At 45.5% G+C, this 13,672-nt stretch overlaps 1 protein-coding gene across 1 annotated transcript in view; it reads right to left on the bottom strand.

The window, feature by feature from the left end:
• The window catches only part of Tbc1d30 (TBC1 domain family member 30), a 91,765-nt gene extending 85,699 nt beyond the window's left edge, over positions 1–6,066 (bottom strand). Inside the window, exons 1-2 of the mRNA XM_052165738.1 lie at positions 5,554–6,066; positions 1,811–1,975 (exon numbers count right to left, since the gene is read on the bottom strand). Of these exons, the coding sequence (XP_052021698.1) occupies positions 1,811–1,975; positions 5,554–5,917 (529 nt within the window). The 5' untranslated portion in view covers positions 5,918–6,066. The remainder of the gene's footprint in view (positions 1–1,810; positions 1,976–5,553) is intronic.
• Positions 6,067–13,672: the final 7,606 nt, after the last annotated feature.

Below are 13,672 nucleotides of genomic sequence, written 5' to 3'. Positions count from 1 at the left end.
AAGCCGCCATGTTGGGGCAATGGAACAGGCCTCCCAGCATCTCCAGCCGCCAGACTGGACCAAGGACTCCCCCGCCCGGCAGGGCTTCCTCCACAGGTACACGGTCTGCTCCGCAGGCCTACACTAGTGGACACATTTGCCTATAAGACACAAGTGCCAATCTTTCTGTCAATCAAATGCATCTGCAGTCTAACATGAATCAATCTCTAGTAAATACAGAGCCAACCAAGCCCCGCCTCCTCAAGCCCCGCCTCCTCAAGCCCCGCCTCCTCTGACCTGATCCACCTTCCCCACATCTTCCCACACATCCAAACTCGATGCTTTTAAACCTCTTGTGGAAAAGCCAATAACTAAGCAGATTAAAAGCAAAATTGAAAGAAAAAAAACCAAAGCCAGTCTCTCAGAAGGAGGAAATAATTTTTACTTAACACAGTGAATCAGTCAGAATCCATGAAAAGCTATCACGTATGATGCACAACATTCATGCATGTCCATGTACACACACACACACACACACACTTTCTTCATCCTTCTCTAGCTCTTCAGATAAGTGCCCGACTAGAGGAAAGTCGGTCTACTTGACTCTACCCTTTTTGGTAAGAACCACCATCACACCACTGCGATCGCTAAACAGCGCATCTCAAAACCATGGGTAAATTGAGAACAGCAAATGGCAGTGTATTGGAAAGGGGTAATTAGTTGGGATTTTAAGCTGCTACTGTTATTAATGAAAACTAATCAAGCCCCAAACATTGTTTCATGAAAACAGGCATCTCTTAATTTTGGAATTAAAAAAAAATAACGTTGATCTGTTACATTACATATAAAATGTGACAGAGGAGAGTAAGAAGAAAAAGCAAAGCCGGGCGGTGGTGGCACACACCTGTAATCCCAGCACTTGGGAGGCAGAGGCAGATGGATTTCTGAGTTTGAGGCCAGCCTGGTCTACAGAGTGAGCTCCAGGACAGCCAGGGCTACACAGGGAAACCCTGTCTCAAAAAACAAAAAACAAAACAAAACAAAACAAAAAAAACAGAAAGAAAGAAAGAAAGAAAGAAAGAAAGAAAGAAAGAAAGAAAGAAAGAAAGAAAGAAAGAAAGAGAAAGAAAGAGCAACTCTGACATGCATCCAAGACACCGCCCCAGGCATTTATCAGAAGGACACGAGCACCTATGTTTGCCATACCTGAACCCCGCTTTGCCACGCTGCATGTTAACAGAAAGGGTACAAAACAAGAACAGGGACATGTTAGCAGAACAAAGCATACTGCAACTGTCTGGGGAATTACAAAATCAATTCACAAGACTTAGTATCTGACTATTAAGGTGGCTTGGTAACCAAACAGTTTTTTGTTATTCTTTTTAATTTCAATTAACAAAGCTAAGCATCTCTCAGCTAAAAGTGGGCAGCATAAGACAAAGAATTCATTTGTTCGGATACTTTGCCCTTCTTGGGTTTCAGAGCAGCCTGTAAGTGGCTTCGTTGGTTAGGCCAGTTGTTGAATCCTTAGAGCACAAAGATCAAAGGGACAAGGGCTCTAAGTTACATCCATTTGATGCTTGTTTAAAAGCCACTGAGTATCACGTAAAAAATACCCACTGTCAGTGTGCAATGTGACCTCAACTCGTGACTAACAAAGCTAGGGCCTTAACATTAGACATCAAGCATCCATTTTAAATTTAAAAATGAAAAGTCGTGCTGTTTGGTTGGTTCCTGGACTTTTCAAAACAGTGCACAGCAGTGCCTACTGCGGGTTCACTGCCAGCCAAAGTGGCAAGGGATGACAGACACCCCATCCCCCTGGACTTACTTCTCTTCTGTGACACAGCCTGCAGGCACGCTGTTACAACGTCGCAGTTCTTCTGGACTTTATGCAGAAGCCTGTCTTTCTGCTTTAGCTGCCGGAGTAACTTTGCCGACTGGATGCCAATCCTGTATTTCAGCTCTCGAAGAATGGTCTTCAGCTCACTGGAGTCTATCAGGAAAGAATAAATCCTTTGAAAGGGATATAAATCCCCAGTGTGCTACTAGTAAAAAGGTACAGGTCTAGAAATGAATTTAAATCCACTAATTCCAGCTTTTCATCCCAGATAACATGTCCGTGATTCAGCTAAGACGTTCCAGTCTAATGAACCACCCATGGTTTGCTCATAAGACGAATTCTATAAGATAAACATCATCCTTGATGCAAAATATAACAAGTAAGTAAAGACTCCTACTTTTACTATTACCTCCAGGTATACATTTATCATTTTTCTTTTTCTTTCCTTTTTTTTTTAATGTAGGGCTTTTTAAAAGATTTTTATTTTATGTATATGAATACATTGTAGCTGTCTTCAGACACACCAGAACAGGGAATTAGATCCTCATAACAGATGGTTGTGAGCCACCATGTGGTTGCTGGGAATTGAACTCAGGACCTCTGGAAGAGCAGTCAGTGCTCTTAACTGCTGAGCCATCTCAGCAGCCTACATTTGTCTTTCAGTGCTATTGAGCCTGGTGACACAGGCCTATAATACCACCTACTCAAGATGCTATGGCAGGAGCACCACTAGTTTAAAGCCAGACAAAACAACTAAGATACTGTCTCAAGACCTTAAGTGCTGTGGAGACAGCAAAGTACTTACCATGCAAGTTTACCAACACCAGCCCCATATAGAAAGTACCACCATAGTGGAACCCTGACCTCTGGCCTTTTACAGCATGCACACACACATATGCACATGTACACACAAAGAATAAATAAAATGTAAGAGAGGGCCCAGTGGTAGAGGCATTGCGTAACATATGCAGAGTCCTGGTTGTTCAAACCCCAAAACTTCAAAAATAAGAAACAGCTAAAAACAACCTCATCAATTGTAAATAAAGCCAGCACATTTAGTGATAACGATGAATGTAGCTAAGCTGATTTTGTTTTGAATGTGTGGTCTTCAAATTGCCTGGATAGTACATTTAATTTAGGACTTCCAATAATCTTCATTCATGGCAGAAAATGTATTTCCTCTAAGAGGGTCAAATAATTCTACCTCTTAGGGCTGGATAGATGAGTCAGAGGTTAAAAGCCCTGGCTGGCTTTTCCAAAGGACTGGGTGCAACTCCAGCTCACACGGTAGCTAACAACTTTCTGAAGTTCCAGTTCCAGGGGATCCTACCCATCTTCTGACCTTGACAGGCACTGAACATGTATGGCACACAGGCATGTAGATCAAAACACCCAAACACATAAAATAAGTTTTTAAAACTTAAAAGAACCCAGAAACTCAATAATAAAAATAATGAAGTCTACATTCTTAAAACTAATACTCATAACAGTAGGAAGTGTGTGAAAACCCTAAGTTATTATTGCTGTTTCTTAAAGTACCTATAACTCTGTATTTCTCTACATTATATCCTACTTAAGGGGACATATTCTGATTCCCATGTAGAAATGTCTTCCACAGTAGTATCAACCCACACCAGAACCCATCTGTGTGTCAACCATAACCCCTGCTTCTCACTACATAACAAAGGAAATGGTCAGCTGGAAAACTGACTAATTTCCTCTCAAAGGAATTTTACCCTTCTGTGATAAATGGGCTTGTAATGATGCAAGGACTCTGTAACACTCACAGAGCCCCTAACGCTTAGGTAAAGAGCCCCTAGCTTAGGTAAAGAGCCTGCCTGAGACCACACAGCTAAATACAAACAGCGACAGAGTAACTGAGGAATCTGCCTCCAAAGTCATCCATCCCTTCCACCACAGACAATCCAATTCCCATTACAAGCTACTTTGTTGCTGCCTGGAGACCACAGACCCACACACAGCATTGTCTGGATACAACATTGAAACACTAAAAAAAAAAAAAAAAAAAAAAAGGTGTGTAGGTTATCTGCATTATCCCTATAAGCGAACACAGTCTTTAGGTTGGAACAATTAATAACCCAGAGGGCATTGTTTCCCCAGACAGCTGCATCCCGGGCCTGATTGTCTAATCACAGCGTTGTAGTGATGTCTGTCCACAGAGACAGTGTGTCGCTATATAGCATCTCACACATCCAACACAGTCAGCTGTGGAAAGAAAAGGTTCACAGGCAGTGGGAGCAGCAATGAGATGGAAACTGGGAAGAAATGGGACTCTGGCAGGGTCTGTGAGTGATCAGTAGAGTGGCGACACATGAGACACCCACTTGCCAGCTGCAGACCTCTGTAAACTCTGGCTTGCCAGTTTTCCTCTTCTGAAGGGAGATTATCAGTTTCTCAAAGCTTCCTGGTACAGAAAAGTGAATAGCCTTCTAAAATGAGGAAATCAGGTCATAATTTTCAAAACGGATTCTGTTGGAATCTGCCCTACAGCAAGAGTTTGGGCATAAACACACATTCTTAGCACAGTGGGATAATTACATAAAATAAAATGTCTCCAGCCAAAGAGGGAGGGGGCTTCACTAGGAAGCCGGAAAAGGAAGCTGAGAATTGTTTACACAGGTAGGAGCAAGTAGACAGATTTATTCTTTTTCTGTTTTTTTTTTTTTTTTTTTTTTCCTGGAACCAGCTAGACTGGACACAACAAGCACAAGAACACTGTAGGATTCTCTTAACCCTCCCATGGTCATTTAGCACAAGGACAATATTGCAAGAAATGTGATAGTGGCTGGCCTTCTGTTCCCCACACCTTACTAAATTTTGTAAATTGAGGTTTTCCTAGATCTATGCAAACAAAACAAAACAAAACAAAAACAAAAACAAAAACAAACAAACAAAAAAAAACAGTACTGGTCCCGATGCCTGAAATGTAAGCTATCATTTATTGAGAAAAAAAAAAAATCTCGACCAGAACAAGAGTCTCAGAGTTTGATAACAGAAGAAACGTCAAATGAGCCTGTTGTCCTAGGAAACCAAGGCCATTTCTCTGCTCCCCTCTCTGGGCAGGTGAAAGATAAATGCACCGTGAAGGCCAAGCGCTCAGACTCCGCTCAATCCTGAGACCCAGATTAAACCAGAGCCGCTGGGAACTCACGCTCTGGCAGGCCCGGAATTCACGCGCCCTGCTGCGAACTGCATTATCCAATTATTCTGCCTCACTAGTTAAACCCCCGTCCAAGCAGCGTGGCTAGGGAAGGGGGCGGGGGTGGGAAGCCTTAGAAGTCGGCTCTCTTCTTCCAGGGTCCTCTAGGAAATTTCTAGTAAACACGGAAGAAACTTCAAACTAGTCCTAACAGCTGTTCAGGTAAAGTTAAGAGTCTACACTGCCCCTAGCTTTGAACACCTGAGCGGCTGGGGTGGGAAGCAGGGCAGACTCGGGCACGTTCGGGGACACACCTGCATGGGGGGAGGGGCTGGGCATTAGGAAATGGTCTAGGGAAAGAGTGACAGTAGAGTCCCGGGTCAGATGAAAGGAGACTCCACGCTCTCCCGGGTGTGCGGGCAGAGCGCTGGTACAGGTGGCGCAGGTGAGCAACTGGCGCAGGTGGGCAAGGGGGACAGGTGGCACAGGTGGGCAACTGGCGCAGGTGCCGCAAATGGCGGAGCGGGGCAGGTGGCACAGATGGGCAGGAGTCCCCCGCGCCGCCGCTCACCTTTCCGCTGCAGGTACTGCTTCTGGAGCCGCAGGCTCGGCCGCTCCCGCAGCTCCTGCAGCGCTCGAGAGTCGCCAGCGCCACGACCGCCCAGGAACACGTCGGAACCCGAGGTCTCGGTGGAGCTGTCCAGGCTGTCCCTGCGCGGGGGACGGCCCTGGGACGCACGGTCCCCGCCCGCTGCCACCTCCTCCTCCTCGGTGCAGCTGTAGAGTTCGGTGAGCAACCCGCTCACTAGGGACGCCGTGCGGCTCGTGCGGCCGTCGGGCTGCGGCTCCGGGTCGCCTTCACCCGCCGGGTGCCCCGCCGCCTCCTCCTCGGCTTGCAGCGGGTCCCACGTCCTGCCCGCGGGAAGGACCTCCATGGCTCGAACCGCAGCGGCGCCGGCCAGTTCCGGGAGGGCGCGGCCACGCGGGCTGCAGAGTCCCCTGCAGGGGTCGGAATGCCAACCAATGGGCGGAGGACCGGAGTTCCGGCTTCGCGTCCGCGGGCGCCGCGCCCGAATCCTTCCCACCTGACTCGGAGCGTCCTGGAGGCCCCACAAAAACCTTGACCATCTGGCAAGTCCTGAGATTTTAGTGACGTTGTGAACCTTTTTCCTCCAATAGAAGACCTGGATTCAGATCACCTAAATTCCGTGACACTGATTGCTGGTTTAATAAACCTTCCTCTGCTGGCCAAGCTAATAAAAGTCGCAGGAGCTGATTTTGATGGTGAATTCGAGTTTATGAGAGTTTTTATCTTTTATCTTTTTTTAACGTATATTATTGTTGTGTGCGTGAGTCTGTGGAGGTCAGAGGACAGATAGTATTGTGTATTAGGGTTTCTCCTTCCAACTTTAAGTGGGTTCTGGGGATCAAACTCCTGGCTTTAAGTGGGTTCAGAGGTCAAACTCCGGGTGCCAAGCTTGTTGGACAAGTACTTCCACCTCGTGAGCCATTTCTCTAGCTCCCCAGAGAGATTTGTCTTTACACTAGACTTCAGAAGAATTTTTGATTATTTTCACCTGAGATATCTTTGTGAACTTAATCACTTTAATCATCAATTTAACCCTGTGGTGCCCTTGCTTTTCGGGAAGAGCATTGAAGCAAACAGGTTAAATAGCTTGACAGGAAGGAAGCTTAAACTTTTCTTTTCTTTTTTTTGGGGGGGGGGGGATTCTGGAGAGAGCACGTTTCTTTTTTTTTTTTCTTTTTTTTTCTTTGTTTTTTTTTGTTGTTGTTGTTGTTGAGTATCTTCTTCATTTACATTGCCAATGGTAAAAACCTTTCCCAATTTCCCCCCTCCGAAAAGCCCCCTCCCCAACGATTCCCTACCCCTCCTCCCACCCCCTGCCTCCATGTATATGTCCTTCTACACGACTCAGACCCACCTCCCCCCCAACTTTCTCTCCCCCATCCCCCACACCCCACCCCCCCACCCCCCACCCCATCCCTACCCCCCACCCCCATCTGTTTCCCTTTGTTGTGGCCTCTATTGAGTCTTTACCTGACCAAAGACCACTCCTCCCACTGATGCCCAAAAAGGCCTTCCTCTGCCACATTTTTGGCTGGAACCATGTATACCCCTTGGTTGATAGTTCAGTCCCTGGGAGTCTTGGGGTGTCTGCGTGTCCGAAGTCATTGTTCTTCCCATGGGGCTATAAACCCCTTCAGCTCCTCTGGACCACCCTCCAGATCCTCCGTTTGGGACCCCAAGCTCAGTCCAATAGACACAAATACTCCTCAGCCTGAAGCTACTAATTGTCTGCACGTCTAAGGAGCTTCTGAAGAACAGTGGTTTCCTGTTTATTTACACGTCTTACTTGGAGGGGCACAACCTGACTCTGTGACTACAAACCTAATGGCCTTAACCACCACCAACAAAATAATTTGAAAGTGGAGCTAACGTGAGTTATAAAAAACACGGGTTTTTATAACCTACCCATACAGAATTTGAACATATACTGGACGGGCTGGGAGATGGCTCAGCAGTTAAAAGAACCCGCTGCTCCTTCAGAGGACAGGGGCTCAGTCCCAGCACCTGGACAAGGCAGCTCACAACTCCTTGAATCTCCAGTTTTAGGGAATCTGATGCTCTCCCTCTTTTGACCTCCACCAGCACAAGCAGGCAGATCTCTGTGAGTTTGAGGCCAGTTTGGTCTACAAAGGGAATACAGGACAGCCAGGGCCCTGTTACACAGAGAAAACCTCTCTCCCAAAACCAAAACAAACGAACAACAACAAAAAGATGTAGAGATGGCTCAGTGGCTAAGAGCACTGGCTGCTGCTCTTCCAGAGGTCCTGAGTTCAAGTCCCAGCAACCACATGGTGGCTCACAACCATCTGTAATGAGATCTGGCACCCTCTTCTGGTGTGTCTGAAGACAGCAACAGTGTGCTCACATACATAAATAAATCTTTTAAAAAAATAAAAAAAGATGAATAAGCTGCTACCACACTGATTCTTTTAAAGAGATTTTTCTCCCTATTGCCTGAGGCATGAATGAGTGAACCTCTTCATCAGAAAACGATCTTGCAGCACACAAGGCTTTCCCGGGGAGCAGATCCTGCAACTGTTCCCCTTTTCTCAGTAGGCTTTTCCCCGGTTTCCCTTTGCTTGCCTCCACTGGGGACCGTCTCCAACCGTCTTTTCTTTGTAGGGTGTGTGCCCCAGAAACTGTGACAGAAGCTCAAAGAGATCTGAGGAAGGTAAGAAAGACGCCAAGCAAACGACTGATTGTTAACATCAGTATTTTTAAAGGAATCAAACTTCAAATTCACTTCCTACTGTTACCGTTACTGGAGGAGCCAAAACTGGCAAACTGGAAATGGAGAACTAACTCAGGTTATTTGTACGTGTTAGAGGGGTTGAACCAGTAAGCAGGATTCTTCTGTGGTCTCTGCTTCAGTCTCTGCCGCTGGGTTCCAGTTTTGAGCTCCTGCCCTGGGTTTTCTTGATGACTGACTATACGAAGTATGTGAAATAAACCCCTTTCCTTTCCAGGCTGCTTCTAATAAGTGTTTTGGTTCTCTAAAACACTGAAATATCATAAGGTTTTCATTTTCAATCCCAGGTATGGGATATAGAGCTGCTTCAGATTGTCCACAGCAGCTGGACAATCTTCTAGGAGAGCCATGGCATATGATTTGCCAGCTGTAGATAGTTTCTGTGAGTATGTGACGTGTGGAATTCTGGGAACTTTGCAGAAGGTATGTAAAGCCTGGGTCCCCCAAAAGGTGGGGTGGGTCGCTGTTGGTCCCTTGGGAGGGTTGGTGGTTGGTTGGTTGGTTGGTTGGTTGTGGCTGGTTGCTGTTGATTGCTCTTGGTCATGGTCTGTTAAGTAGTTGTGTGCAAAAACACAAGAAGAAATTAGAAATCCTAACAGCAAAGATCAACTTGCCCCAAGAAACTCAAGGCCCCTAATCAGTAGAAAGTAGTCTAATGGTAATGCTCTCCCTCTCCCCTCTATATTTTTTCTCTCTCCTATCTAGTGTTAGGGGGCTGAAAGGGTAGAAGAAAAGAGTGGAGAAGGGTGGAAGAAAGAAGAACCCACAAAGCAACAAAAAGACAGGCTACACCCCGGAAGTGGAGGTAAAGACAGTTGTGAGCTGCTAGATATATACATATTCATATTCGTATTCATATATGTCTGCACATACACATTCACATGCACATACACATACACGTAGATCTATAAAGTGCAGATTCACACTGTAGTGGTTTGAATAGGTTTGGCCCCCATAGACTCATGTGTTTGAATGCTTGACCTATGGCCTTTAGGAGTGACACTATTAGGAGGTGTGGCCTTCTTGGAATAGGTGTGGCCTTGTTGGAGGAAGTGTGTCACTGTGGGGGTGGGCTTTGAGGTCCTATGCTCAAGCTCCACCCAGTGTGGAAGAGACAGTCTCAGATGAAGATGTAGAAGTCTCAGCTCCTCCTGCACCATGCCTGTCTGGACTCTGCCATGCTCCCTGCCACGATGATAATGGACTGAACCTCTGAACCTGTAAGCCAGCTTCAACCAAACGTTCTCCTTTATAAGAGTTGCCTTGGTCACGGTGTCTCTTCACAGCCATGGAAACCCTAACTAAGACACTCACAGGAGGAATGAATTGATATGGTGAAAGTTATGACTGTATTTGGAATTATTCTTTCTAATATCTGGCAGTGAGCGTTGGTTGTTATTGAAGAAGAATTTCTTGAAGAATTTCTCCTTGGCCAAGTCGGAAGGGAAACACAACACAACATTGCCAATTTCACCGTTTAATTTTGCTGCTTCAAAACTAATCATGTGCTCAGAATATCATGCAATCCTCATTTTCTATTCAGTTGCTATATGTGATGAAGATTTTTTTATTTCTCAATCTAAAAAGTTGAAATAATGATAACAAGGGGGAGGGGTTGGTGCTTTTAAAAAGCCATCAAATCTTACACAGACTTCAGGAAATGCAAGACAGGTCTCTTTTTTGGAGAACAGGACCTGACACATGCTAAGACCACAGGAGGCCACAGCAGAGTCCAGAGATCTGCCAGGAAAGGGCTCACAGCCTCCCCTCTCTGCGCTGCAGAACCCCAAGAACCCTGGGGTGACAGACCAACAGCTCCCTCTCACCCCACCCAAACATAGCAGCACGTGGGGCCTTCCAAAGCCAGAGGGATGTGATGTCATCTTCCAACACAACACAGCTGTGCCAACGATTTACTTTATACTTCTGGACTGCTCTCAGGCTTGGCCAGGGAAGCTCCTCTCTGCAGCAGGCAGCAGACTGCAGACTCGGAACTGGACAAAGTGCTGAGAGAAAGTGACTGCAAGTCAACAGCTCTAAATGTAGCGTGTGTGTCAAACACACACACACAGGTGTGCACACGTGCACACTCAGCCAAGGCTCAGGAAACATTGAGGGAAAGGAAAGAATGCAAGAGTCAGAAAATGGGAATTCTCACAGAGAGTGCTGTGACATGACATCGTCTGCACAAAGCTGTTGGTGTCACAGACAGCAACAGTAGCTACCAATAGTTACTCTCAGTGGGTAAGAGAGGAGAGAGAGAACATTAAAGAAGGCAAGAGTTGAGGGGGAGGAAAGGGATATTGAGAGAGGCAGATATGATTAGGATACATTGCATATATATATATATATATATATATATATATATGAACATGAACATCATATATATATATATATGAACATTGCATATATATATATATAAACATGAATATATATGGATGAAGTTGTCAAGGAATATACTCTAAAAGTTTATATACCTCTTTAGTTGGTTTTCATTTTTGTTTTTGTTTGCCTGTTTGCTTTTGTTTGTTTGTTTATTTACATTACATCCCAATTGCTGCCCCTCCCAGTCTCCCCTCACTCAGTCCCTCCCCCATACTCCCTCCTCTTCTCTGTGAGGGTGGAGCGCCTTCTCCCAGGTATCCCCTCCCCCACCCTGGCACATCAAGTGTCTGCAGGGCTAGGCACATCCTCTCCCACTGAGGCCAGGAGGGGCAGCCCAGTTAGGGGAGTGTATGCCACAGACAGGCAACAGCTTTAGGGACAGCCCCTGCTCCGGTTGTTGGGGGACCCACATGAAGACCAAGCTACACAACTACTACAAAAAGTGCAGGGGGTGTAGGTCCAGCCTGTGTATGTTCCTTGGTTGGTGGTTCAGTCTCTGAGAGCCCCCAAAGGTCTAGGTTAGTTGACTCTTTTGATCTTCCTGTGGAGTTCCTATCCCCTTTGGGGCCCTCAGTTCTTCCCCCAACTCCTCCATAAGTGTTCCCAAGATTCATCCAATGTTTGGCTGTGGGTCTTTGCATCTGTTTCAGTCAGCTGCTGGGTGGAACCTCTCAGAGGACAGTTACGCTAGGCTCCTGTCTGCGAGCATAACAGAGTATCAATAGTGCCATGGATTGGTGCTTGCCCATGGGATGCGTGTCAACTTGGGCCAGTCACTGGTTGGCCAGTCACTGGTTGGACACTCCCTTAATCTCTGCTCCATCCCCTGTCCCTGCATTTCCTATACATCCACCCATTTGGGGTGGAAAGTTTTGTGGGTGAGTTGGTGTCCCTATTGCTTCAATAGTGTTCCTGCCTGGCTACAGAAGATGGCCTCTTCAGGTTCCATATCCCCACTGCTGTCCATCTCAGCTAAAGTCACCCCTATTATTTCCTGGGAAGCCTCTATTCTCCCAGGTCTCTGGGATGTCTTTGAGTTTCCCCTACACCCCAATCCCACCAGCTGCAGGATTTCATTCATTCTCCTGAACCTCTGGCCCTCTCCTATCTCCCCCCACACATGATCTTGAACCCCCCATTCCCCTCCCCCTCCTCCTCAGTCCCTCTCCATCTGCTTCCTATGACTATTTTATCTCCCCCCCCCCCCTTCTAAGTGAGATCCAAGCATTCTTGCTTGGTCCGTCCCTCTTGTGTAGCTTCTTTGGGTCTGTGAAGTGTGGGTGTCCTGTATTTTATGGCTAACATCCATTTATCAGTGAGTACATACTATGAATGTCCTTTAGGGGCTGGTTTACCTCACTAAAGATGGTATTCTCAAGCTCTATCCATTTACCTGCAAAATTCATGATGTCTTTGTCTTTAATGGTTGAATAGTATTTTATTGTGTATATGTACCAACTTTTCTTCAGTTGGGAGACGTCTAGGTTGTTTCCAGTTTCTGGCTATTGCAAATAAAGTTCCTATGAACATAGCTGAACAAGTGTTCCTACGGTATGGTGGGGCATCTTTTAGGTATATGCCCAGGCGTGGTGTAGCTAGGTCATGAGGTAGAACTATTCCCAGTTTTCTGAGAAATCATCAAATTGATTTCCAAAGTGGTTATAAAAGTTTGCACTCCCACCAGCAATGGAAGCATGTTCCCCTTGCTCCACACCGTCACCAGCATGTGCTGTCCTTTGGGTTTTTTTTTTTTTTAAGATTTATTTATTATATGCAAGTGCACTATAGCTGTCTTCAGATACTCCAGAAGAGAGCATCAGATCTCATTATGGATGGTTGTGAGCCACCATGTGGTTGCTGGGATTTGAACTCAGGACCTTCGGAAGAACAGTCAGTGCTCTTAACCATTGAGCCATCTCACCAGACCCCGTCCTTTGGGTTTTTAATCTTAGCCATTCAGACAGATGAAATCGCAGAGTTGTTTTGATTTGCGTTTCTCTGATGACTAAACACATTGAACATTTCAAGTGCTTCTTGGCCATTCAAGATTCCTTTGTTGATAATTCTCTGTTTAGCTCTATACCCCGTGTTTTTTAATTGAAATTATTTGGCTTGTTGGAGTGTAATCTCCTCAGTTCTTTATATATTTTGGATACTAACCCTCTGTCAGATGTAGGTATGGACAAGATCCGTTCCCAATCTGTAGGCTGTCATTCTGTCCTATTGACAGTGTCCTTTGCCTTACAGAAGATTTTCAGTTTCATGAGGTCCCACTTTTTTAAATGTCAGTCAGAAAGCCTGAGCTGTTGGTGTTCTGTTCAGGAAGTTGCCTCCTGTACCAATGAGTTCAAGGCTATTCCCCACTTCCTGTCCTGTTAGATTTAGTGGGTCTGGTTTTACATTGAGGTCTTTGATCCACTTGGATTTGGGTTTTGGGCAGGTGATAAATATGGATCTATTTGCATTCTCCTACATGCTGACATCCAGTTAGACCAACACCATTTGTTGAAGATACTTGTTTTTCATTATATGGCTTTGGCTTCGTTGTCAAAATTCAAGTGTCTGTAGGTATCTGAGTTTTTTTCAGGATCTTAGATTCAACTCCATTGATCAACCTGTCTGTTCCTACATCCATACCATGCAGTTTTTTATTACTATTTCTCTGTAATACAGCTTGAGGTCAGAGATGGTGATACCTCCAGAAGTTCTTTTATTGTTCAGGATTGTCTTGGTTAGCCTGGATTTTTTGTTTTTCCATATGAAGTTGAAAATTGGTCTTTTCAAGGCCTGTAAATAATTGTGTTGAAAATTTCATTGCATTGAATCTTTAGATTGCTTTTGGAAAGACAGCCTATTTCACTATCAATCCTACTGATCCATAAGCATGGGAGATCTTTCCATCTTCTGAGGCTTCTTCAATTTTTTCCTTCAAAGTTCTTGTCATCATATAGGTCTTTCACTTGCTTG

Source organism: Apodemus sylvaticus, chromosome 20 (assembly GCF_947179515.1).
Source record: "Apodemus sylvaticus chromosome 20, mApoSyl1.1, whole genome shotgun sequence".
NCBI lineage: Eukaryota > Metazoa > Chordata > Mammalia > Rodentia > Muridae > Apodemus > Apodemus sylvaticus.
This window is presented reverse-complemented; position numbering and strand designations above follow the sequence as displayed.